This window comes from Fusarium poae, chromosome 4, assembly GCF_019609905.1.
Source record: "Fusarium poae strain DAOMC 252244 chromosome 4, whole genome shotgun sequence".
NCBI classification, from domain to species: domain Eukaryota; kingdom Fungi; phylum Ascomycota; class Sordariomycetes; order Hypocreales; family Nectriaceae; genus Fusarium; species Fusarium poae.
Genome location: NC_058402.1, coordinates 1,884,626 through 1,904,961, shown reverse-complemented (window position 1 = coordinate 1,904,961; position 20,336 = coordinate 1,884,626). Strand labels below are relative to the sequence as shown.

General features: G+C 48.8%; 6 protein-coding genes across 6 annotated transcripts; 2 read left to right on the top strand and 4 right to left on the bottom strand.

The window, feature by feature from the left end:
- Window positions 1–784: 784 nt before the first annotated feature.
- On the top strand, window positions 785–2,972 carry FPOAC1_010702 (uncharacterized protein; the record flags this gene model as incomplete). Its single annotated transcript, XM_044855091.1, has 2 exons — window positions 785–2,593; window positions 2,664–2,972. The coding sequence occupies 2 exons, from the start codon at window positions 785–787 to the stop codon at window positions 2,970–2,972; spliced, it is 2,118 nt and encodes a 705-aa protein (XP_044702404.1).
- Window positions 2,973–3,663: 691 nt separating this feature from the next.
- FPOAC1_010701 (uncharacterized protein) lies at window positions 3,664–8,203 on the bottom strand (the record flags this gene model as incomplete). The annotated part of the gene is made up of 3 exons (XM_044855090.1): window positions 3,664–4,239; window positions 4,291–7,719; window positions 7,775–8,203. The coding sequence occupies 3 exons, from the start codon at window positions 8,201–8,203 to the stop codon at window positions 3,664–3,666; spliced, it is 4,434 nt and encodes a 1,477-aa protein (XP_044702403.1).
- Window positions 8,204–10,963: 2,760 nt separating this feature from the next.
- Window positions 10,964–12,388, top strand: FPOAC1_010700 (uncharacterized protein; the record flags this gene model as incomplete). Its single annotated transcript, XM_044855089.1, has 3 exons — window positions 10,964–11,129; window positions 11,178–11,292; window positions 11,347–12,388. 3 exons carry the CDS (start codon window positions 10,964–10,966, stop codon window positions 12,386–12,388), a joined length of 1,323 nt encoding a protein of 440 aa, XP_044702402.1.
- A 670-nt stretch (window positions 12,389–13,058) lies between these two features.
- Window positions 13,059–14,275, bottom strand: FPOAC1_010699 (uncharacterized protein; the record flags this gene model as incomplete). The annotated part of the gene is made up of 2 exons (XM_044855088.1): window positions 13,059–14,043; window positions 14,094–14,275. The coding sequence occupies 2 exons, from the start codon at window positions 14,273–14,275 to the stop codon at window positions 13,059–13,061; spliced, it is 1,167 nt and encodes a 388-aa protein (XP_044702401.1).
- Window positions 14,276–15,182: 907 nt separating this feature from the next.
- Window positions 15,183–17,293, bottom strand: ATG20 (Sorting nexin, cytoplasm-to-vacuole targeting pathway/endosomal sorting; the record flags this gene model as incomplete). Its single annotated transcript, XM_044855087.1, has 5 exons — window positions 15,183–15,278; window positions 15,332–16,465; window positions 16,522–16,788; window positions 16,843–17,105; window positions 17,194–17,293. The coding sequence occupies 5 exons, from the start codon at window positions 17,291–17,293 to the stop codon at window positions 15,183–15,185; spliced, it is 1,860 nt and encodes a 619-aa protein (XP_044702400.1).
- A 1,258-nt stretch (window positions 17,294–18,551) lies between these two features.
- Window positions 18,552–19,427, bottom strand: FPOAC1_010697 (uncharacterized protein; the record flags this gene model as incomplete). The annotated part of the gene is made up of 2 exons (XM_044855086.1): window positions 18,552–19,337; window positions 19,407–19,427. 2 exons carry the CDS (start codon window positions 19,425–19,427, stop codon window positions 18,552–18,554), a joined length of 807 nt encoding a protein of 268 aa, XP_044702399.1.
- Between the last annotated feature and the right edge of the window lie 909 nt (window positions 19,428–20,336).

Below are 20,336 nucleotides of genomic sequence, written 5' to 3'. Positions count from 1 at the left end.
TTGCACATGTCGGCCGGTTCAGCACCAAATTGGCATCCAAGATAGGCACCTAGGTAGATAAAAGCGTCTAGCAGCCGTTTCTGCATTTTTGTTTGTGGATATTCGGGAATTATTTCGACAATACAATATCAGTTGGCTGTTGAGTTTGTCAGTAATTGAAGTACGTTCTTGGATCAATTTCGCAATCAAACATCATCGCGACATGACCACAGATCATTCGAAGTGATTGACAAGTGAGATAAAAAGAGGTTGTATAGTAAATAAAGCATCAACAAGCAATATAATAACGTTAAAAATGAGCGTACCTACTAAGCTAGAAGAGTCACCCTTGAAGATGATTTTACACATTCAGATCGTTGTTGGTTGAGATGTAGACAGCACGCCACACATGCTTTGTCTTTATGTGGCGCAGTTCGTGACAAGTACATCTGATCCGCTGTTCAAGTGGTGGAACGCCATGTATACACTACTAGCCACAGACCAAGTCGTTGCAGCTTCCCGTCGCGGTACGGCAGAATCCTCCCAACCTACTAACTGTTACAGCTGAACTGAACAAATCCTCAAGCCTCGCGCCTTTTCTATCTGAGGTAGACTTCAGCCCAACAACGTCGAATCCACCCGCCAGAGATAACGCTTCCTAACGAAACTCCCCACATACATCCATCTATAGCCGCGTCGCGAATCGAGTACAATCTATATACATTCTGCTATTCCCTTTCCGACGCGGCCCTTCCGCTGCGCCGCGACCCGCGACCGCGATCTACGCCCCGTAAACCCTCCAAATATGGCTGCTCAGCCGTCCGCGTCCTCGTCAACGGCGCCGGCTACGGGCCCGGCATCTGCAGCAGGTTCTGAGAAAGATGTATACTCATCGACCCCCCCAAGCGATATACCAGTACGCACAAAGGAGTCATTTGACAAGCTGATGGTGGAGCGTTTCATCACCTGTGATGCCATCGCCGCCGCGGCGCTCGGTGGTCAACTCGACCAGACCCGTAAAATAATGAGCGACACACGCGACAAGATCCAGGAATATCGCCAGGTTCGCACAGACTACCGCCAATGGTTCCCACCATCAAGACTTTATGGCGAGGGCTACAATGGCTTCGGCAACGGATACACAGAGAATCAGGGACCATCGCGCATTGTCTATCCCTCCCAGAAATCCCGACCTGGACAACGAACGACACCCCCTCTCAAGTACAAACGCAAGGATATGCTCAAACAAGCCGAGCAGCACGAAGAGCTGGTGCCTTTGCGTTTGGAAGTTGAATGGGACAAGATCAAGCTGCGCGACACATTTACGTGGAACTTACACGAAAGACTCCTCCATGTCGAGTTGTTCGCGGCACAGCTCGTAGAAGATATGGGGTTGAAGCTACCTGCGTCACAACCTGTGTATGAGCAGGTAGTGCACCAGATGCGCGAGCAGCTTAATGATTTTTACCCCCTGGTCTACTCCGAGGACGATGCGCTCGACCCAGAACTTCCATACTCAGCCTACAAAAACGATGAGATGCGAGTTCTTATCAAGTTGAACATCACGATCGGTCAGCATACTCTTGTTGACCAATTTGAATGGGAAATCAACAACCCCTCAAACTCGCCAGAGGACTTTGCAGCTAATATGGCGCGGGACCTTTCTTTATCAGGAGAGTTCACAACCGCCATCGCACACTGCATTCGAGAGCAGACTCAACTCTTTACTCGAAGTTTGTACAGTGTCGGCCATCCCTTTGATGGACGCCCGATCGAGGACCCCGATCTTGTTGGCGCATTCCTTCAAACGCCCCTCCCCAATGTCTTCCGACCCCAACAACAGGCCAAGGACTATGCACCATATCTATACGAGCTTAGCGAGGCCGACCTGGAAAGGAACGAGACGATATTTTCTCGCGAGCAGAGACGCCAGAAGCGATCTATCAATCGACGAGGAGGTCCACAGTTGCCTGATCTTAGAGAGAGGCAGAGAACTATCAGGACGCTCGTTGTCTCGTCTGTCTTGCCTGGCGCTGCAGCCACCATCGAAGAGAGTCGATTGTACAAGAGAGCTGCCGGCCCTAGAACGAAGCGCCCTATTCGGGATGGGGATCTTTCTGAATCCGACGACAGCGAAGACTCAGCTCCCGATTCCCCAGCCCCCTCACAAATCACTGGTGGCACTGCTCGAACACGTGGCATGCGTGGTGCTGCATCGGCTGCCCAGCAGAGAATGGCCAACCTTGGTCGATCTGAAACCCCTGAGGCCAGTGCAATCGCACATCATCACGAGACCAGAACTTCCCGCCGATTTAGAGAAGAAACAGAAGAGCCTTCGCAGATGATTGTGACTCTCAAGCTTAGCCAGGATAAGCTGAGACGGCTAATGAACCGCGACTATTCAGACCTAACAGCATCGTCCCACGCACCTGTAGCCTTCCCGCGAGCCCCCAGCGCTTCTGCTCCCTCGAAGTCCATGCCCCCACCGCCTTCAACACCATCTAGTGTGCCCCCCCATGCGTCGATGACACCTTCTTCATCGCTCCCCCCAGGCCAGATAGGTCGACTGCCGGCCCCTCCAACAATACCCGGACAGTCTGCCTCTATTCCACAAGTAGGTCACCAAACATAACCTTTCAATAAAACTAGTGTCAAAGTTCGTACTGACAGAGTCTCTTCATCAGCCCCCACCCCCTGACTGGCTTGTCAATGCCCTCAAGGAATTAGAGAAGACATACAACCGCGGCGACAGGTTTGAAGCCATGATGAAGTACTCCTATCTTGACCCCGTAACGGAGCTGCCTATCCAGGGCCAACCACTTCCCGAGGGTGTCAAATATGCCTGGCTGCCGCGCATTCGTTGTCTGGATTGCACAAACAAGCTTTATACACCTGGCCCTGATATGACGGTCCAGAAATTCGAGGCTCATCTCGAATTCTCAGGCCACAAGAACGCGGTTGCCAAGCGCGTGGCAAGGGAGGCCAACCTCTGAGTTTGCTATTTACCTAGGCGTTTCTCAAGCGGGAATACCATCCTAGGAGTTGCGTGAATATTTTCTCATGGGTGGGCTGTATCTTATTAGACGACAAAGTGGCGTTGCTTTCTTTTCTTCCTTTGGGTGCAGATTATGCTTTTTCTGAAAAGACAGAGTTACAGGTGTTATTAATCGTTTTTTTGTACATAAAACCTCAAGTTGAGAGGGAGAATGAGATGATAGGGTATGGATGCAATGAGCAAATGTCTCTTCCTCCTTGTGGGTCGGTATGTCTGTAGTCTTGAAACGACAAGGAAGAATTAGGCGCTGTGCAGCTGGGTTAGGATAGGGAGTGAAATGTCAACAGTGAAGCGCTTGCTTTGATGCCTTCTGTTTATGAATGACCTGATGTTTCTTCATCTGATATCACAATATGCATAAGCTCAAGCGAGACCATAGCTTAGCACGTCAAGCACGTCAAAACAACATAGTGCAATTGGTAGTCCCGGAAGAGAGGGTATACGAAAGTAGAATACAGACACAAACCAAAGACTCCTGCCCAACGATAATGGAGGTCAAACTGCCATCCGACATTGCTCAAGCCTATATAACAAGAAAGAGAACACCACGAGCACCCTTGCAAAAACAGGTATCATTCCAAAACACTGATATACCATATTTTCAACTTGGTCCTTTTTTGCACTATTGATTACTCTTCGGCATCAACGTCCATATCTTCTGTGCTCTTGTCCCGTCGTGATCTTGTTGCCCTTGTTGGCCGCTTCGCCTCATTGCCGATACTGGTCTTGGTAACTGGCTTGGCGGCAGCTTTGCTCTTTGGTGTAGCCGCGGATCCACGTCCATTGGATTTGGGTCGTTCGGGCTCGTCTTCCTCTAGAGCTGGTGGATCTTCGTTGTCGGATTCGTTGCCATTGTCGGCTGTTTCCTCAATCTCAGGGGCATCCGACAGCTCTGACTCCTCACCACCGGAACCAGACTCACTTTCCTTGTCATCACCATAATCCCACTCAGCAACACCCTCCAGCATTTCCTCCTCGTCCTCTTCATCCTCCCGCTCAGTGTAGATAGACACCTTGTGAGCTCGACCACTACGACGGCGCTCTGAAGGTGGTGGAGAATCCTTGGCTGGCCTGGGCTTCTTAGATTTTGACGCTTTCTTTGCCTTGGGCGTCTTGGGCTCTCGTTTCTCTCTGATCACCGTTTTGATTTGAGTTCTCGCTCTCTTTGATGGCGGGTCTTGCTTTTCGCCCATTGACTTTCGCTTCTACAAAGATGGATTAGCAGTTGTTACAAAACTGGGGAGCACAACACAAACCTTCTTGCGATCGAGAGCTCTTAGCAGATCATCCAGCTTCTCATCCAATTCTTCTGGCATGTATTGTCTTTGCGCAATCTCATGTGCTGCCTCGCTGGATGGCAAAGTCTGGACGATACCATTTGGCAGACCAACCTTGCCTGGATAGGCTTGAAACACCCAGTTCCTCCTCTCTTGCCACTTGCGTGTAACTGCCATTGCAATGTCGGCCAGCACATACAGCCTTTCACTATCGTCGGGATTCAGTGCGTCTCGCGTTTGCTTGACACGCTCTGCGTATTTGTAGATCAGCGAGATATTGTCCTCCGACGCACATGTGTTTAAGTAGAAAATGAAGTAATTAGCAAAATCGGCCAAGTCATCAACATCAGAGCTGTAGTCGGGATGGTGGGCCAGTAGAGGAATGAAACGACTTATCATGGCCTCCAGTACTCGCGTTTTGTTCTCAGCAAATAATCGGGCTCGGGATTTTAACCACGTTTCTACACGGGTCTTGAGTTCTGCGGCCGGTTCAAATGCAGCCAAGAAAAGCATTGTGTAAAATCTTGCTCGTAGTCTTCCTTGAGTGATGTAGCTTTGCAGTTTCTCCATAAACAAGCGACGGACTTGAAGCTCAGTGTCTTGAATGAGCTCGGCGAGTTTGTTGAAACTGGCAGGATCAAACTCGTCATCATACTTCTTGACAGTGCACAACTTCAGGATCATGAGGCCGGCGAGAAGCCTAAGACGCTTCTTGTGAGCCAATGGAGTATCCTTGACTTTGCAGAACTCTCCTTCCGCAACCACGAATTCTTTCAAAAGCTTGAAGACAAGTTTCACTCGAACCAAGGCTTCCTCGTCATCCTGGTTTGCGAGTGCTTGGTTGACCAAGGTTCTCATCGAGAGGCATTTCGCCTGGATCTCTTCATTCATGTCATCATCTTCAACCCACGAAACCTCACTCTTCTCCTCATCAGTCTGAACTTGGCGCAGAATTTGCTTAATCGTTAAATCGTTTATCTTTTCGTCAAAGTCCACAGTGACGGTTGGTGCCGTACGCTCCAGCTGGCTGACTGCAGCTAACCTCGTCAAAAAGTGCGGCGAACCATACTTCAGGTCCTTCATGACCTTCTGGAGAAGAGTAGTTGCAGTAACCTTGCTTTTGTCGTCGTTCTTGGCTAGCAAGATTTTGATGGCATACTTGGCACTCCGGGCAGGAGTCCCATACAAGGCATAATTCATGAGAACTTGAACGAACTTCTTGTCATAAGTAACATCATCGGGGTATCTCTTCGAATACGATGAGTACGCCTTTAGAATATCCACCACACCTGGTTCATTGGGTTGGCTTTCTGAGGGCGCTTGAGTAATGATCTCCTTTCGTAGGTTTTCCGAGTGAGCCTTGAAAAGATCAGGGTTTCGTTGAGAGATATCATTCAAAACCTCATGGGCGACAGTCGAGAACCCTGCTTTATCGTTCTTGGAATAATCCATGATAGTAGCAAGGTGGCTTCGGTTATACATCAAAGAACTGGAGCGGTATAGTAGAGGAACAAGAGTGTCCAGGCAGACTGCGGCATCAGGCTTTGCCTGGATCTTGGTCACCAGCTCGTGAATTGCTCGTCTGACGTTCATATACTCGGTTTCGGTGTTTATACAGTACCTAATGAGCTGGTACCAACGGCGATCATTGATTCTCGCAAACTTCTGCAGATCACTGCGGACCTTGAGCGGATCAGGAAAGAATGTACCGAACCACTGGAAATTCCTTCCCAAGGCAGCCTTGATTTTCTCCTCGTTGGAGTCAATGACGCCGCCGTTGTAGGCCTCGCAATGTTGAAGAAAGATCTCCACGCCCTTGGCGACTTGTGGCTGACGAGCCTGCATATTGAAGAAAGCTGTTTTGGCTGAAGGATTTAGAGATTTCAGCATCAATAGGATCCTCTCTGATCGAATCTTATCCTGCTCCGCCTGATTGCTGGCACTCTGAGACTGAGAGGTTGACTTCGATTTAGCACCCTTGATGGCTGGGTATTTCAAAGGAACCAGACACTCAAACATGACACGATCCAAGAGAACATTGAGGTCCGAATCGTTGACGTAAAATGCGTTGATGATACGGGAGGGTATTCCACCGAGACAAGACGTAACAGCTTCTTGCTCATCGGCAATCTCACCGGCACCGACCGCCCAAAGCTTACCCAGGAGAACCATGGCATCAACACGTACAGAAGGCTTTCGATCGCGACTTCGATCTGCCAAGCTGGCGAATATTGAGCCGGGCTTGTCGACACCACCAAGAGCTCCTAGTTTCAGAACGATATCACGGAAATCAAACAGCTCAATCGCTTGTACAGCAGCCAGTCGGACCTTCTCTTCGCTATCGTTCAATTTGTCACCGAGAGCCTTGATGAGCTCGTTCTCTTCCTCACGGCTCAGCCCAATACCTCCCGCAGACGTGGCCAATATGTAACCAGCAGCTGTGACCCAAGCGGTGCGGATGGTGCCTGTTTTGTCGTTTCTCCTTCCAACAAAGTTGCGGTAGGCAGCGTGATGCGTTTGGGCAAAAGACTGAGGCGAATAAGGTTTTGTCAAGACATTTTCAACGGCCGGAGCAGGGACCTCATCCAGCAATTTCAAAGGAGGGTACGCCAATGGGTCGAGAGTAGGGCGAGGTGGAGGTCCTGCTGCACCAATGCCCGAAATCATGTCACCGATTGTCTCTGTAGCAATCTGGCGCAGATGGACATTATCGGCGGAAAGTTCGGCCTCGACTTGTGGTATCACGTTGAGAAGAACCGCAGGTGCGGCTCGCCACAACTCGCGAATGAGTAAATGGGCTTGACGGAGACTCTTGAGGTCTGCATCAGACGGGCCTGAAGCGGCGTCTTCATCATCGGAATCATCTGTTGGTCGATGACCATTTGCTTTGGTTGCAAATCCTGAGGCATTGAAGATAACGTCGCTGAAGTACTGGCTCACGTAACGTGCCATCTTGTCAGAACATCCGTTACAGATATTCTTTGCCATCACATAGGCTGGAGGTTCAGCCTTGAGAAGAAGTGTAGACTGGTTTCCATTCTGTCCTTTGTTGCGATTGCCCCCTGGAGGCGCGGCCCTCAAAAATTGGCTGATGATGGCATCAACCACCTGTGGTGATACGCCGCCGGATTCGTCGATCAATTGCATCAGCATCTCTGTCAGATGAAGCTCGACATCTTTGGCGACCTGCTCCTCAGTGGCTGCTTTAGAGCCTGATGTCTCTACACCGTCAAACGTGTTATTGAAGAGTCGCACGAGGAGTTCATCGGCCCCAGATATTTCATGGAGAAGCAAAACACTCTTGACTTCTGTCAGAGATGTAAGAACGTATTTATGCTGGCTGTCATATGGGTTCGTAGGGTTATGAAGAGCGGGCAGAATATCTTTAATGAACAGAGTGAACATCATCTAGTGCATGTTAGCATTTTCAGGAACGCAAACGAAAGAGTTATGCCAAACGCACTTTGAGTTGATCGTCAGAGAAGGGCGCATCAGGGACACAGAGCCGCAGAATGTCGACTAGACAGCATGCTGTGTATGCCTTGACTCCGCGGTCCTTGTGCTGAAGCAAGTTACGATGCCCCAACTGCTTGGCAACATTTGTGAGGGAGTCGAGGTCGGTGGCGCCTTGATCAAGCTCTGATAGCTCCTTGGATAATTTATCGAGTCGCTTTATCAATGTGCCAGTGGGAATTGGTTTGGCGGGTCTCCAGGAAAGCTCCTCATCGAATTCCAGGCTGCGTTGCTCGCCCTCCTCTTCATTTTCCGAAGCTCGATTCTGCTCCTCGGGCTGCTCTTGTTGTTCTGGTTCTTCCTCCTCGTCCTGTTCCACCACCTCTTCCTCCTCCACCACCTCGGCGGGCTTCTCGTTACGCGCGCGACGTCGCGCCATTATGCGCTGTGCAAAACCCGATGTTCAATTATGGCGAAGACTCAAGCGAGGAAGAGGTCCTGAGGAGGGCCTTTCAGAATTACGTGTCGATATAGTGTTGATGTTGTAGTTTTGAGTTGTGTTGGAATACGAGAATTCGTGGTGCGCAATAGTACTAACACGGAATCGAATGCGCTTACAGTATGTAGTAAATGCTGGGTGATGACAACAATCGCCTTGGCTCAGTTAGGCAACCGCTAACGCGACGGTATGAATGTGATAAGATTGCGTGTCGTAGAGGCAAGTAGAGTCCTTGTCTCTGTCCCGCTGTTCAAGATGAGAGTTGGTGAAAGTGGGAGAGGGAGAAGCTCGATAAGCGGAGGCGTGTTCCGTGGCCGTGTGCGCGACGCGACCTTACTTTGGGCTGGCTCTCCACTCCACTTTAGGAAGACGAGAGCTTGCCGTCCAAAACGCATATGCATTAAATCCAACTGCTACCAATCCCATGCAGTTTAGTTTTAATTATTAAGCCATGTTAAGCTAGACCAAGGAAGCTCCCGTTTACCAATAGGAAAAGATCCTCCGGTATGCTGCTATGGGTTCACTCATTATTTGTGGCTAGCTGCATAAGCTCGTCAACGTCGAGTCTGGTTCCAACCACGCAGTCCAGTATGTAACTACTCGGCCGGCTGTTTTCAACAATAGTACACGTCATTCTTGGATCAACATGAATGTTTGCATGACAAGTAGAGATGCCTAGTAAGCAGTTATCTAGTTGGTTCTCGATCTTATGTTGACTGAGCATATGCCTGAAGCACGCTTGGCCCACTCGAAAGACTGAACCTACAAGTTGATGCGCTGTAGACTTGTGTGGACTGCTTTGCAAATTTACCCAGTGACTGTCCTTCAAATTATGACATAGAGCTCACTGTCGACTGAAGCCGGGAATCACCAAGTCCAACGACAAGCAAATATTGTTATTCACTTCATCGAGGGAAGCGTCAGGACAAATCGCAACAATTCCTTTATACACAAAGAATCTGGAAATGATTGCCTTGAATATATATACAAGCAACATGTGTCGCATCTCGTTTCTCGCCTGGTGTACTGACCTTAAACCGTATATACGAAGCTGAATTACCTGCACAAGCATCAGGGTGTCAGGAAAACTGGCTGCCGGGAGCATAAGAGATGAAGTTAGTAGGTCAATTTATGCTAATTAGATCAGACTTCTTAGGCTAATTTTGTTTTTGTACCCTCAAGCTCAGAGGCCAACTTCTGGTACTCAACAGGCAAGTGACGATGAATGGGAGCAAGGTACTCCTCGAGTATTTTATCTCTGCCACTGGCCTCTCACAAGTCGGTTCACCCATAATCTCATTTGTAATGGTGGTTTGGCTCGGTCGGTCCTCAAAATGGTAACTGCAGGAGCAGACACACAGCATGTATGTGTTGTGGAAACATTGTAATACTTGAGTCGTCCCATCGTAGCCGTTGATGTACGACCGAGATCATGTTTGCTTCATTTCACCGCGAGGCAACATTGTCACAGAACCCCCCTTTTGTGGTTCCGCCCAAGAAAGTTCCATAGCAGTTTCGGCCTGGAGTAACAGAGGCTACATCTTCGTAGCACAAGCTTGGCCGTGTCGTCTGTCATGCGTCGAATCATTTTCTTGATATGCCGTAAGAAGAGGGAAACATCAGGGTACTAGAAACGTTGGCCACTGGAGGGAGGCTCAGGAGACGAAATTAGTAGGCCACCTTATGCTATTGATGTCCTAATACTCTTAGTTTATTTGTTTTTGCCCACATACCTACCTTAGTACCTTACTTAGTAGGTAGGTAGGTAAAGTAGGCCAGCTCTTCTGCTTCCCACCTGGAAGGGACGGAGTAATCCCAGCTGCCCACTCCTGAGAAAGGGGTATCCTGTTGACGGAAGGGGAATACGGAGGTACGGTGTTGCGCCTTTGCTGCGGTGCTTTGGATGGCAACCTTCCGAGTACAAGTTGAGTGTTCCTCCCAGGGAAAGAACAATCTATTCCCTTCTACTTCTTCTCACTTAGTATGCGTTACTCCTCTCTTTTGAAACTTGCCTCTCTTTCTGCTCACTCTCTTCTGTACTCGAACGACTATCGTTTAAAGCACGGAGGATATAAAACAAAAGTATCTATCACCAGCTTCGCTGTAAGTAGACACTGACTGATATTTACCCCTGATTCGATTTCCCTTCTCCAGTCGCAAGGATCGGAATTTATAAATTGTTTGTGATGCTCGGGAGGCAAGCATTGGAACCGAGGGAAGGTAAACCTGGCAGTATTAGGTCTGCCACTGCCTGCCAGCTGACAGAAGCCGAGTGGACTTTCCCTACCAAGGCGACCGTCGCTGCCTGCTGAATGAATCACAGGCTCTTTCTTTTTCTGATTACCGAGCCGATCTACTCCTGCCAATTGTTTATTTCTTTGAGTCACCGCCTACTTATATTCCCCTCCTTCTCACCTTTGCCCCTTCTTCTCTGCTTCACTCCTCCACCAAACTTCGTTATCACAACGTCTAACATTCTTGGGTTTTTCATATCAGCAACCGTTATTCTTTGTCAGCTCGTTCTACATACGGTCATTCCATCCAGTCTGCGATCGGTATGTTCCTAATCTGCTTGGACTTCTGCCAGGCACCTTCCAATCTTCACCTCCTCTTCGTCGTTACGGCAGCACGTTCTGCCTAACGCAAACACCCCACTAACTGTCACAATAGTCCATCTGATTATCCAAAACTCTAGCGGCCATGATGGATGTTGAGAAGGGCAAGGCAACCTCCGGCGTGCCCAAGGTCAAGCCTGAGGCCAACAAGAAAAAGGTCAAAGAGTCACGCTCTCGAAAGTGGCCCCTTTTCTGGGCATTAGTTCTCATCTGCTCCGGTATCCTCATCGGTGCCCTCTGCGGATACTTTGGTAGGCTCCAGGTCTTCTCTCTTTGTCACATGGACTGACTGTGAATAGGGTTTTCTCGTTCTGACCCCTCCTCCCCTGGTGAGACTGTGATCGCAATCCAAGCTGCTGGCACCCACCATCACAAGGCCCGCCGTGACCAGACTGCTGCTTCGTACCCTATCTCGTATGCATCCAGCACCTGACTGAAGCTTCAACCTGGGGCTAACTATCTACACAGGACCAAGACTGCACTGTCTACCATCTATGAGGTCAGACACACTCCCACTCTTGAGGTCGAGACTGTGTTCGAGACTGTCACTGGCACTACCTACGTTACTGCACCTACTGAGGTCTCCACTTCCGTGCCAGCTACCACTATCGAGGAAACTACCGAGTACTGCGAGGATCAGGCCGTTACCATGACAGAGACTGTTACTGTCATTGTCACCCCTGACGAAAGTCCTGCAGCTACCTCTGACGCTCTCCCTGGAACGCCTGTCATTGTCACCGAAGAGCCTCAAACGGTTACAGAGACCGAAATCGACACTTCTCTCACTAGCGGTCTTCCAGATGCCATCGTCACCGGCAACCCGGAAACTGTCACAGAGACTAACATCGATACCTCGGTCACCAGTGGTCTTCCAGATGCTATTGTCACTGGAAATCCAGAGACTGTCACAAAATCCGAAACAGACACCTCGATCACTAGCGACCTTCCGGATGTCACCGTCACTGGCAATCCAGAGACCGTCACTGCCACAGAAGTTGACACTTCGGTCACCAGTGGTCTTCCAGATGCTATTGTCACTGGTAACCCAGGCACTGTCACAAAGTCAGAGACAGACACCTCGGCAACCGATAGCGTCTTCACAACCATCACCGTCTCAAACGTTTTCCCCCCTGCGCCGCGAAGCACTGTGACGTCGTGCACCACATATGTTCTGACACTTCCCTATCCGAAACCTACAAGCATCGTTGGTGTTCCTCCTGAAAGCACGTTCACCACGACGATCTACGAAACCGAGGGTGATGCTTCCACCTCTACCACGACAGTTCTCGTTCCCCCATCCCCTTACCCTCCTTACCCAACCGCTAATGACACTTTGTTGCCTGTAAGCACCGGCAACAGCCCCATTGTGCCTCACATGCCCACTCCTACTCCAGTCATTATCTCCGGCGGCACCAAGAAGCCCGAGCCTCGAGGTTGGGGTGGCACCAGCGGAACCACCAACCTCAGCTGTACTGTCATGCTTGTTGCTGTTATCATGTTTCTCCTTTAATTTCTGCCAGCGAGGTACCGCGTAACGCGACAGCCTTGGAGAACCCTGCGAAGTGGACGAAGGGCTCAGATTCACTAGTAAGAACATGAAGCCGTTACTCTGGCGTCTTGGAGTTTCATCGGTCGGAAGCGGCAGCAGACTTGGTACGGGAACTGGAAAGTAAAGCGAGGGGTTTATGAATCTGCTTTTGGCTTGCGCTGTGCTGCATACCTAGGTAATGCATAAGGTGACGTTGGGTGCTAGGTATAGATAATGAAAGTTTAATAATAACATGATTATTTTACTCCAAACGCACGCCTTGTTTTGTCGCTGTGGAAGAGCTCAATATATGCATGACTTGCTACTATCACGGACAGTGATACCAAAAAAAAAAAAACCAGGTCAGCCTCTTGAGTCTTAGGGTACAAAAATAAACAGCCTAAGGAGTCTGATCTAATTAGCATAAACTGATTTGCTAATTTCATCGCTCAATTTCTGATACTGATGCACGATCACTATCTCGAAATTATCTCGACTACACATCACCAAGCCAAATCACAAAATGCTTCTAAATTCCGGGTACGGCAGTACTGAAACATAAATATCCTCTTCCTGATGCCTTTTCTAACGCCTCGCCCGATCGATACAGAACCAATATCCTTCTAGATGCCATGGCCGTGAACCAATTGTTCTACTTGGAGCCCCTGCTGGCCCGAGCCTTCCACGCGTTCTTGATATCACCTGCTGCCCTGTATAGGTCCTTTTCCGAGACTCTGTCCTCAATGCTCTGAAGCACACTCTTAGTGGTGCTGGTATGGTTTGCCTCATTCTTGTCGTCACGAAAACGAACGATACGCCATCTTCCCTGTTCGTCGATATTGCATTCGACAATGCGCCAGTCTAATGGGTCGTTGAGAGATTTGAGAGTCTCCCATTCCTCCTCATTGATATGTACATTGTTGAAGAATTCGTATTTATCGGGACCGCTGTCCCCTTTGTAAACATAAAGCTCTGCTTTGGGGATGCTGTCATAGTCGATGAATGGCTCCGTGATGCCCTCCCGACGCTCCGACTCTGTAGGTTCAACCTGCGGGAAGGACAGGCGTAGACGGCAGTCAATGGTATTCTCCTCTGGAGGCTTCCACTTCAAGATGTGAGTGTCGGTGCCGTGTTTGTAGGGCGTGGTACGACAGGTGAAGATAAGCCCGTCGTTTCCGTGTTTCAGCTTGGGTAGAATGTCTCTAAACATCATGTCGATGGCGTAGGCGAACTGGGGCTTCTTCATCTCGACGTAGAAGGGCTGGAATGCTAGCTCCTGGGGGTACTCCTGGTACAGCTTCTTGTAAGGACGGTAAAATCGCTGGTCGAAGTACGCAAGGCGCTTGTCGAGTGTTCGCTCCATAAGCACAATATTGTCTAGCACCAGGCAATCGAATACAAGGAACATGGGGACGCGCTTCCCGTCCGAGCCGGTGTCCCAAACCAGTTCGCCATCAATCAACGTGTTTGTGTGGAAAGCTTCCGGGGAGGTCTCGAGGGGGAAGTGAAGGCTTTTGTTTGTGATGAACCAAAAGTCGTTCTTGCGATCGATTAAGTAGTGTGTCTCGTTGTTGTTCTCGTCGGTTGTCGAATAAAGAAGGTATCTGATACCGTCGGACTTCTCAACGACATAGTAGCTGCAATCCAATGTTAGTCTAGATCGTCTACTGTCAGTGACTGTGCCTACTCGTGCTGCGCGAGTTCGTCGAGATGCTGTCGGGCGAAGCTCACGGGCTGGGCGCCAGGAAACCCCGTTTGTGATCTATTGAGAAGAGTTGCGACCTCCCTTCGCATCTCGTGTAAAAGCTGGCCTTGGGCCTTGACACCCGGCTCCGCGATGGACTCGATAGGCCCATCCTGTTGCGCCATGGCGAAGAGTTCTGGGATCAGTATGCATAAGGCGGATGAAAGGTGTTGGTCGCGACAGGGAAGCGTCTTTATGAGTAGCGTTATCGATAAGGCAACGTCACATACCAACTTTACCTGTGCTTTGAGCTGAGAAAACGCTGGGGTTTCCTCATCAGTGCACATTCATGTTTTCTGATTTAATATACTAGTTATTGTATGTGATATAATAATGATTCATAACGTATGTAGTCATCTTGGTAACAGCCATAAGTTGTTGTGTGTACCTACATTATATCATGCTGATCTGTTGAGTTTTGCCTGACTGGACCAGGTCAAGCCAGCTGGAATATCGAGTCCAAGTTGCAAGTTGCGAGCGTAGAAGTCTCAATGGTAATATTGATGAGAGAACTTCCAAGTTTTCTTTGTAATTCAGTTGGTAATCTTGTCTTCATGAAAAGACAAGGTTAAGAAGGAAAGATGAATTGTCAATTGTATTGGCGTTAGTTGTATAAGACCCATGTGAAGAAACACATTTCTCTAAGAGTTAAGCTTGATTATCTCCATCGTCTTAACTCATGCTGGCCTTTTGAATGCTGCCATATGGGTTGTTGCTTTGGTGAACGCTACTCTGTCCTTAACCACTTATATATGAAGCCTCCGAGGTGAGTATAATTCCCGACCTATGAGCTATGAAATGATGGAGGTGAGCAAACCAAAAACCCAGATCGGACTACGAGACTTCGATATATCACAATCAAGACGAGCGAGGGCTTTTGATCAAAAGGACCTAACGGTCGTAAGGGTATGACATGTAGTCAACTGTATGAATTATAATGGGAACATTGCTCCCCACACTGATCTTATCCTCTACCGTTTCAAGCTCCAAACCAAGAATCATTGACCGAAAACCAAAAGACAAAAGCATGCTTCAGGACTCATCAATCTTCTCTACCTCTGCTCGAGCTTCTTCCCATTGCTGCTTGCTCTTTTTTGCCCATTCAATTTGACTCTGCGCATACGCAAGCTGCTGAGTGTTAGCATTCAGAAATCCAATCGGTGTTACGTGCGGCAACTCACCATGTATCGTCGCAAATCATCCTCCTTATCCTTTTGGAAGCGTTTCATGTCCTTCAGCACACTAGCGCTGGCCTCTTTGACATCCTTTTCAGAGACCACCTGGGCTTGCTCCAGTTGGCCAATACTCTCTCTTGTCTTTCCGATCAAATCACGTCGAGTTCTCTCGGGATCGACGTCGACAACTCCCTGCACGGCATGACGAATGGGTCCAAAGATCTTGTTTGTTATCGAGTTCCCACTGGGCATCTTCTTATGAGAGGGCACACTGGTACTCCTTTCGGGCAATCCTTGGCTGGCTGAGGGGGTATGAGACGAGAAGTCACCATGTGTCCCTGGGAAATCAGAATCGATGGATTCGGTGTCCTCTTGACTACCATCCCGTCGCTGATGAGAGGGCGACTCCCTAAGGCTCGTCGATCGCTTTGGCGGCGGTGAAATTTGTTGACTACTGGATAGATAATTCTCAATCCTTCGAGCTTCAGCTTCGCTTTGCTCCAGCTGATCGAGAAGTGCTCGCTTCTTGCTTAGTTCTTCAGTAGTGAGATCTTGCTGTACACGCTTAAGCACGCGGTACTTAAGCACGCTCCTGACAACACCTGCAAATTGCGCATGCTCACGCATCGGTTCAGCAAAGCTTGCGCCCAGAGATCCAGATAGTTCCTCCGTCGCAATGTACGACAGATCAGCCGCCTGGCCTATGCGCTCAATAGCAGGCCCGAGTGACGGTGCCTGCTCCGAAACCGCAAAGGCATTATAAACAGAGCCCAGCTCGCAAAGATCGGCTGCCAATGATGAAAGATGGCTGAGGGTTCGTCGATTGACCTTTTCCATGGGCCCGGTCAAAAGTTGCTCAAGGTCCTTAATCGAAGATTCGTAAGATATGAAGTAAGGATCGAGCTCCTGCTCGCCGAGATTATGCCCTTCAGGTGGAAATCGACCAAAGGCATGGGGTCCTGCTTGGATATGACCTGAGCTGTTGTCGTGGTTAGTACCGGCCACTGTCTTCAACTTTGCCGACGCAGCTGGGATGGGTAAGTAATTATGCGCAGGAGTTGGGTTCGCAGGATTTAGTGGAGGCGCCTTCAAGATCGATTTCGGGATTGAAGCCACGGGGTGAGAGTGGAGGACCTCGCTCTAATCTACTGTTAGTAACCTATAGCGATAGTCGCGCATTGAGATGAAGAACCTACCCAGCTGGCATTAGGGTCAAGGAATCGCCACCAGACTCCATCTGTTCGAATCTCTTCCATCCGGCGACAACGGTTCAAAAACACGGCCAACATGCGCTTACGCAAGTCAATGATCTGTTGATCTTGCTTCGCATTGGTTGGGTTGGCAGCATAATCAGCCATGGTGTGTTTCTCAGGGATGGGAGGGACAATGAGGGTAGGGTGAAGGCGAGTAAGAGCATCGCGCAGCGAAGCGAACTCGGAGTACCGGCGGCGCACCTCAAGGTCCTGTTGGGTATAGTCAGTGATTTTCCTAGGAATCGCAGATCAAAAGAAACATACGCCAGTCTTGATAGTGTACACTATGTACCTGCCGCCACTTTCTATACTCTTACCAGCATCTGTGATGAGAATGGACAGTTTGGGGTTTTCATAGAGAATTTGTTCGATTCGACTATCGTAGCCGCCAGGCTTGCGCTTTGGGCCAGAATCTTGTGTCAAATCTCCATCATCCTCATCGTCGCTGCTGTCGTCATGAATTACGCCATGGTTGTGGTCGTTGTCGCTATCGGAGGTTGGTGTTTGAGGGGGCTCGAAGCGCTGATCTGTAGATAAATTGTCAGCGTCAAAGGCCCGATCTGTGCCGCCAATAATAATTAAATTCAAGGTATGGTGGTAATTTAGTAAACCTACATTCCCGAGTGGACGGAGACGTCGGGTTGATGGACGATGATTGCGAATCCCGTCTGTCAAAGCTGGTTCCGTACGGGTTGTTATCCTCGTCGTTCCACATTTTGAAGGATATCAGAGAGAATCGCGATTGTCGGTGCAGACCGAGTTCTTTGCAGAGTCTATTTCGCGCGGTTAAGCTGGAACCTGGGAAGAGCTCCGGGCTGTTGGTGGACGAGAGCTTCAAATGCAGGTCGTTGCTAGCGGGGGAGGGGCAAGCATGGGTCTAATGGAGTGATACAACGATGAAGGAATTGATGCGAATGACATTCAGTCAAGTCGCATTCGTCGGTGTCTTGTTCAAGGAGTTTGCCAAAGGGAAAAAAGTAGGTCGTGGTCAGGTCGGCGGTGTCGGCAAACAAGTGAAGTAAGGTAAAGTAGGTAGGAAAGTTAGTAGTGGTAGAATGGGAGGGATAGGATAGGATAGGATGACGTTGACTGGGGCTGGGCTGAGTTGAGTCCAAGTAGAGTTTAGGCACTCAAGTAAAGCAACAAGGGCCTTGAGCCAGGGCAGCCACCAAAGGTTCGAACTTATATGTACCTATTTTAACCTCTTGTGGAACCAATTCCCAGATTGGAATTTTGCTAGGATTAGCGCTGGTAATTATTGCTCTTGATTCGACTTGAATAATACGATAGGTACATACTACATATATCTATTGCACAGCTAGACATCATGTATCCAATCACCACTCAATCGATTTATCATGACTACCTTTTTGTCCAAGATAGAGTATTGCTGTGCAAAAGTTGTTTATTTCTCTCCTAAACCTACACAACCAGGGAATTTGTACATATAGTTTTGTCAAGTCTTGCTTGTCGTTGCCCAATTATATCAACCAGAGTCAAGAGATCACAACATCGACCTTTTACATGAACATGAGTCAATACTCGAATGGTCCTTCTCTCAAAAACGATACCCTGAACAAGCTTGAGATACGCGCCCTACAATTTGGGACCCTTTGCAAAATAAAACAACTGTACTGAAAACCAAATCCGTCTTGCTTGCTTCTTATTTACTCTTATCAAAGTTGATATTCTTTGACAATGACTCTTTCGCCAATTGAAGCTATAGAAAGCTTTCAAAGTCTGTGTTCTCTGCCAAATGGGAGATGGGAAATGAAAATGAACATCTGACGAATAGAATGAGGCGGAAGGAGTTCGCATTGCCTTTCGTCAATCGATCCCGATCGTTGTTAGCGGTTGATCATCAGCATTGATGAATCTCCAAGAAAATTAACGGCCAAGTCGGCTACTGCCTCGATCTTGTGAATAAAGCCTCATAATGTGCGAAGGCGTTTGCGATGCTTGGCGGCTTTGGATCAGACGACATCAAAGTCATCACTATGAACGGTAGCAACGGCGGAAGGAGGTGACTGGATTGTTGTAGCCTCACGTCTCGCGTTGTCTCGAGGTTGAGGACTTGCATTTGAGTTGCCAGCGTTGAGAGTGTACTCGGGCTCGAAATGCGTTGACTGGCTTAGTCTGGTGCATTCAGACCCCAGTCGACCGAGTCTTGGTTCTCCTTGGGAACAGTTTTGCCCATGTGGTGGAATTACGGGAGTAGTAGGGATGGACTCAGTAGCAATGGTCGAGGCTCTGCCTAAAGGCAGCCCGATAACTCGACGCAAGCGTCCCCACCAGTCTGCTTGATGCCCTGTAATGTTCTCTGAGGGAGTTGATGTCAAGATAGAAACCGGTCGTTGGTTCGCCGGGAAGTTGTCGTGTTGACCCTGAATATGGGCCATGGGATAACCAGCATAAGCAGCGACATGGAGAGGTGTGACAGCTGGAATGGGCTGTTCGGGAGTTAGGATTCGGGTGGCCTGACTCTGCAAGTTGTTGATTTGGCCATTGGGGTGGTATATGAATGGAGAGTAAGTATAAACGATGTTCTCGCTTGGGTAATGGGGGGCCACCGGAAGTTGGATGAGAGCGACATCGTAAAACTGTGCCTGGTTTGTTCTTTGCTGCTGGCGTCGACGTCGGCGTCGTCGTTGCTGTCCGATCGCAGCTTCCTGATGAGCAACAGTGATGCGCCCGAGATAATACATGTAAACGAACAAGAGAATTATCGACGTAATGACAATACTTGTGATTACACCCCCCTGTTCAGAGGGTGTTAAGCAGCCCCACGAGTAGCATTTTTTGCTTCGGCTACCTATGGTAGAGCTCACGTTTGTCGAAGTAGGGGCCATGGCGTAGTAGCTATACGGTAACCGCTGCTTTGTGCCGAACAGATGAAGAGTCAAGAATAATACTCCGCGTTGGATCGAAAACAAGAGAGAGGAGAGTACATAAGTATCTGTTAAAGATTTGAGTAAAAGAGGCCGCGATTATAACTCGACTGGTAGCAATACTAACGGGAAGGGGATAAAGAGGCTGTTCCCAACCGGTGAAATCGTTATAAGATCTCCTCGAGTATCTTATGCTGATAGAGCGAAGGAAGTCGAATACCAAAAAGCGATACGCAGATAGGTTGTGATATCAGTTCTCTTACTGTAAAGAACAAGAAGGCTAGAAATGCAAGAAGGGACTTCCAATAACAAAGTGACCTGGAGGGTTCAGATTTCAAGTACGATCCAGCTGGTGCTGTAGAGAAGAAAGTCAGAGGTCAAGAGGGAAAAAATAAAAGGAGCTTGTTTCGTGGTGAAAACAGAGAGATTATAGGCGGCAGCCAGAGAATGTAAAGCAAGCAAACACTGCCTGACAGGTGCATGCCGCCGGCCCCCTCGCCGCAGCAGACCGCGATACTCAGTTCTGTCTACAAGTTAGTTACTGCATTGGGGTACATATGTAAAGGCCTAAGTTACTAGTAGTATAAAGTCACTATATGCATATAGGATTAGATATAATAAACTATTTTATATTGCTCCCCTCCTTTAACCGCGAATCCTGTGCTCCAAATCGCGAAGCAGGTGAAGCGAAGTAGGGCGATTTTATACCTGAGGTATATCGCATATAGAGTACGCTAGTGACGACCTGCATGACCGGAGTTGATTCACTTCACTTTAGAGGCCCGCTTCCTTGTGAATATCATAGAGAAAGATACTGCCGTGTTGCGTGTTGTTGCAAATTCCAGATGAGGAAGGGATACATCTGTACCA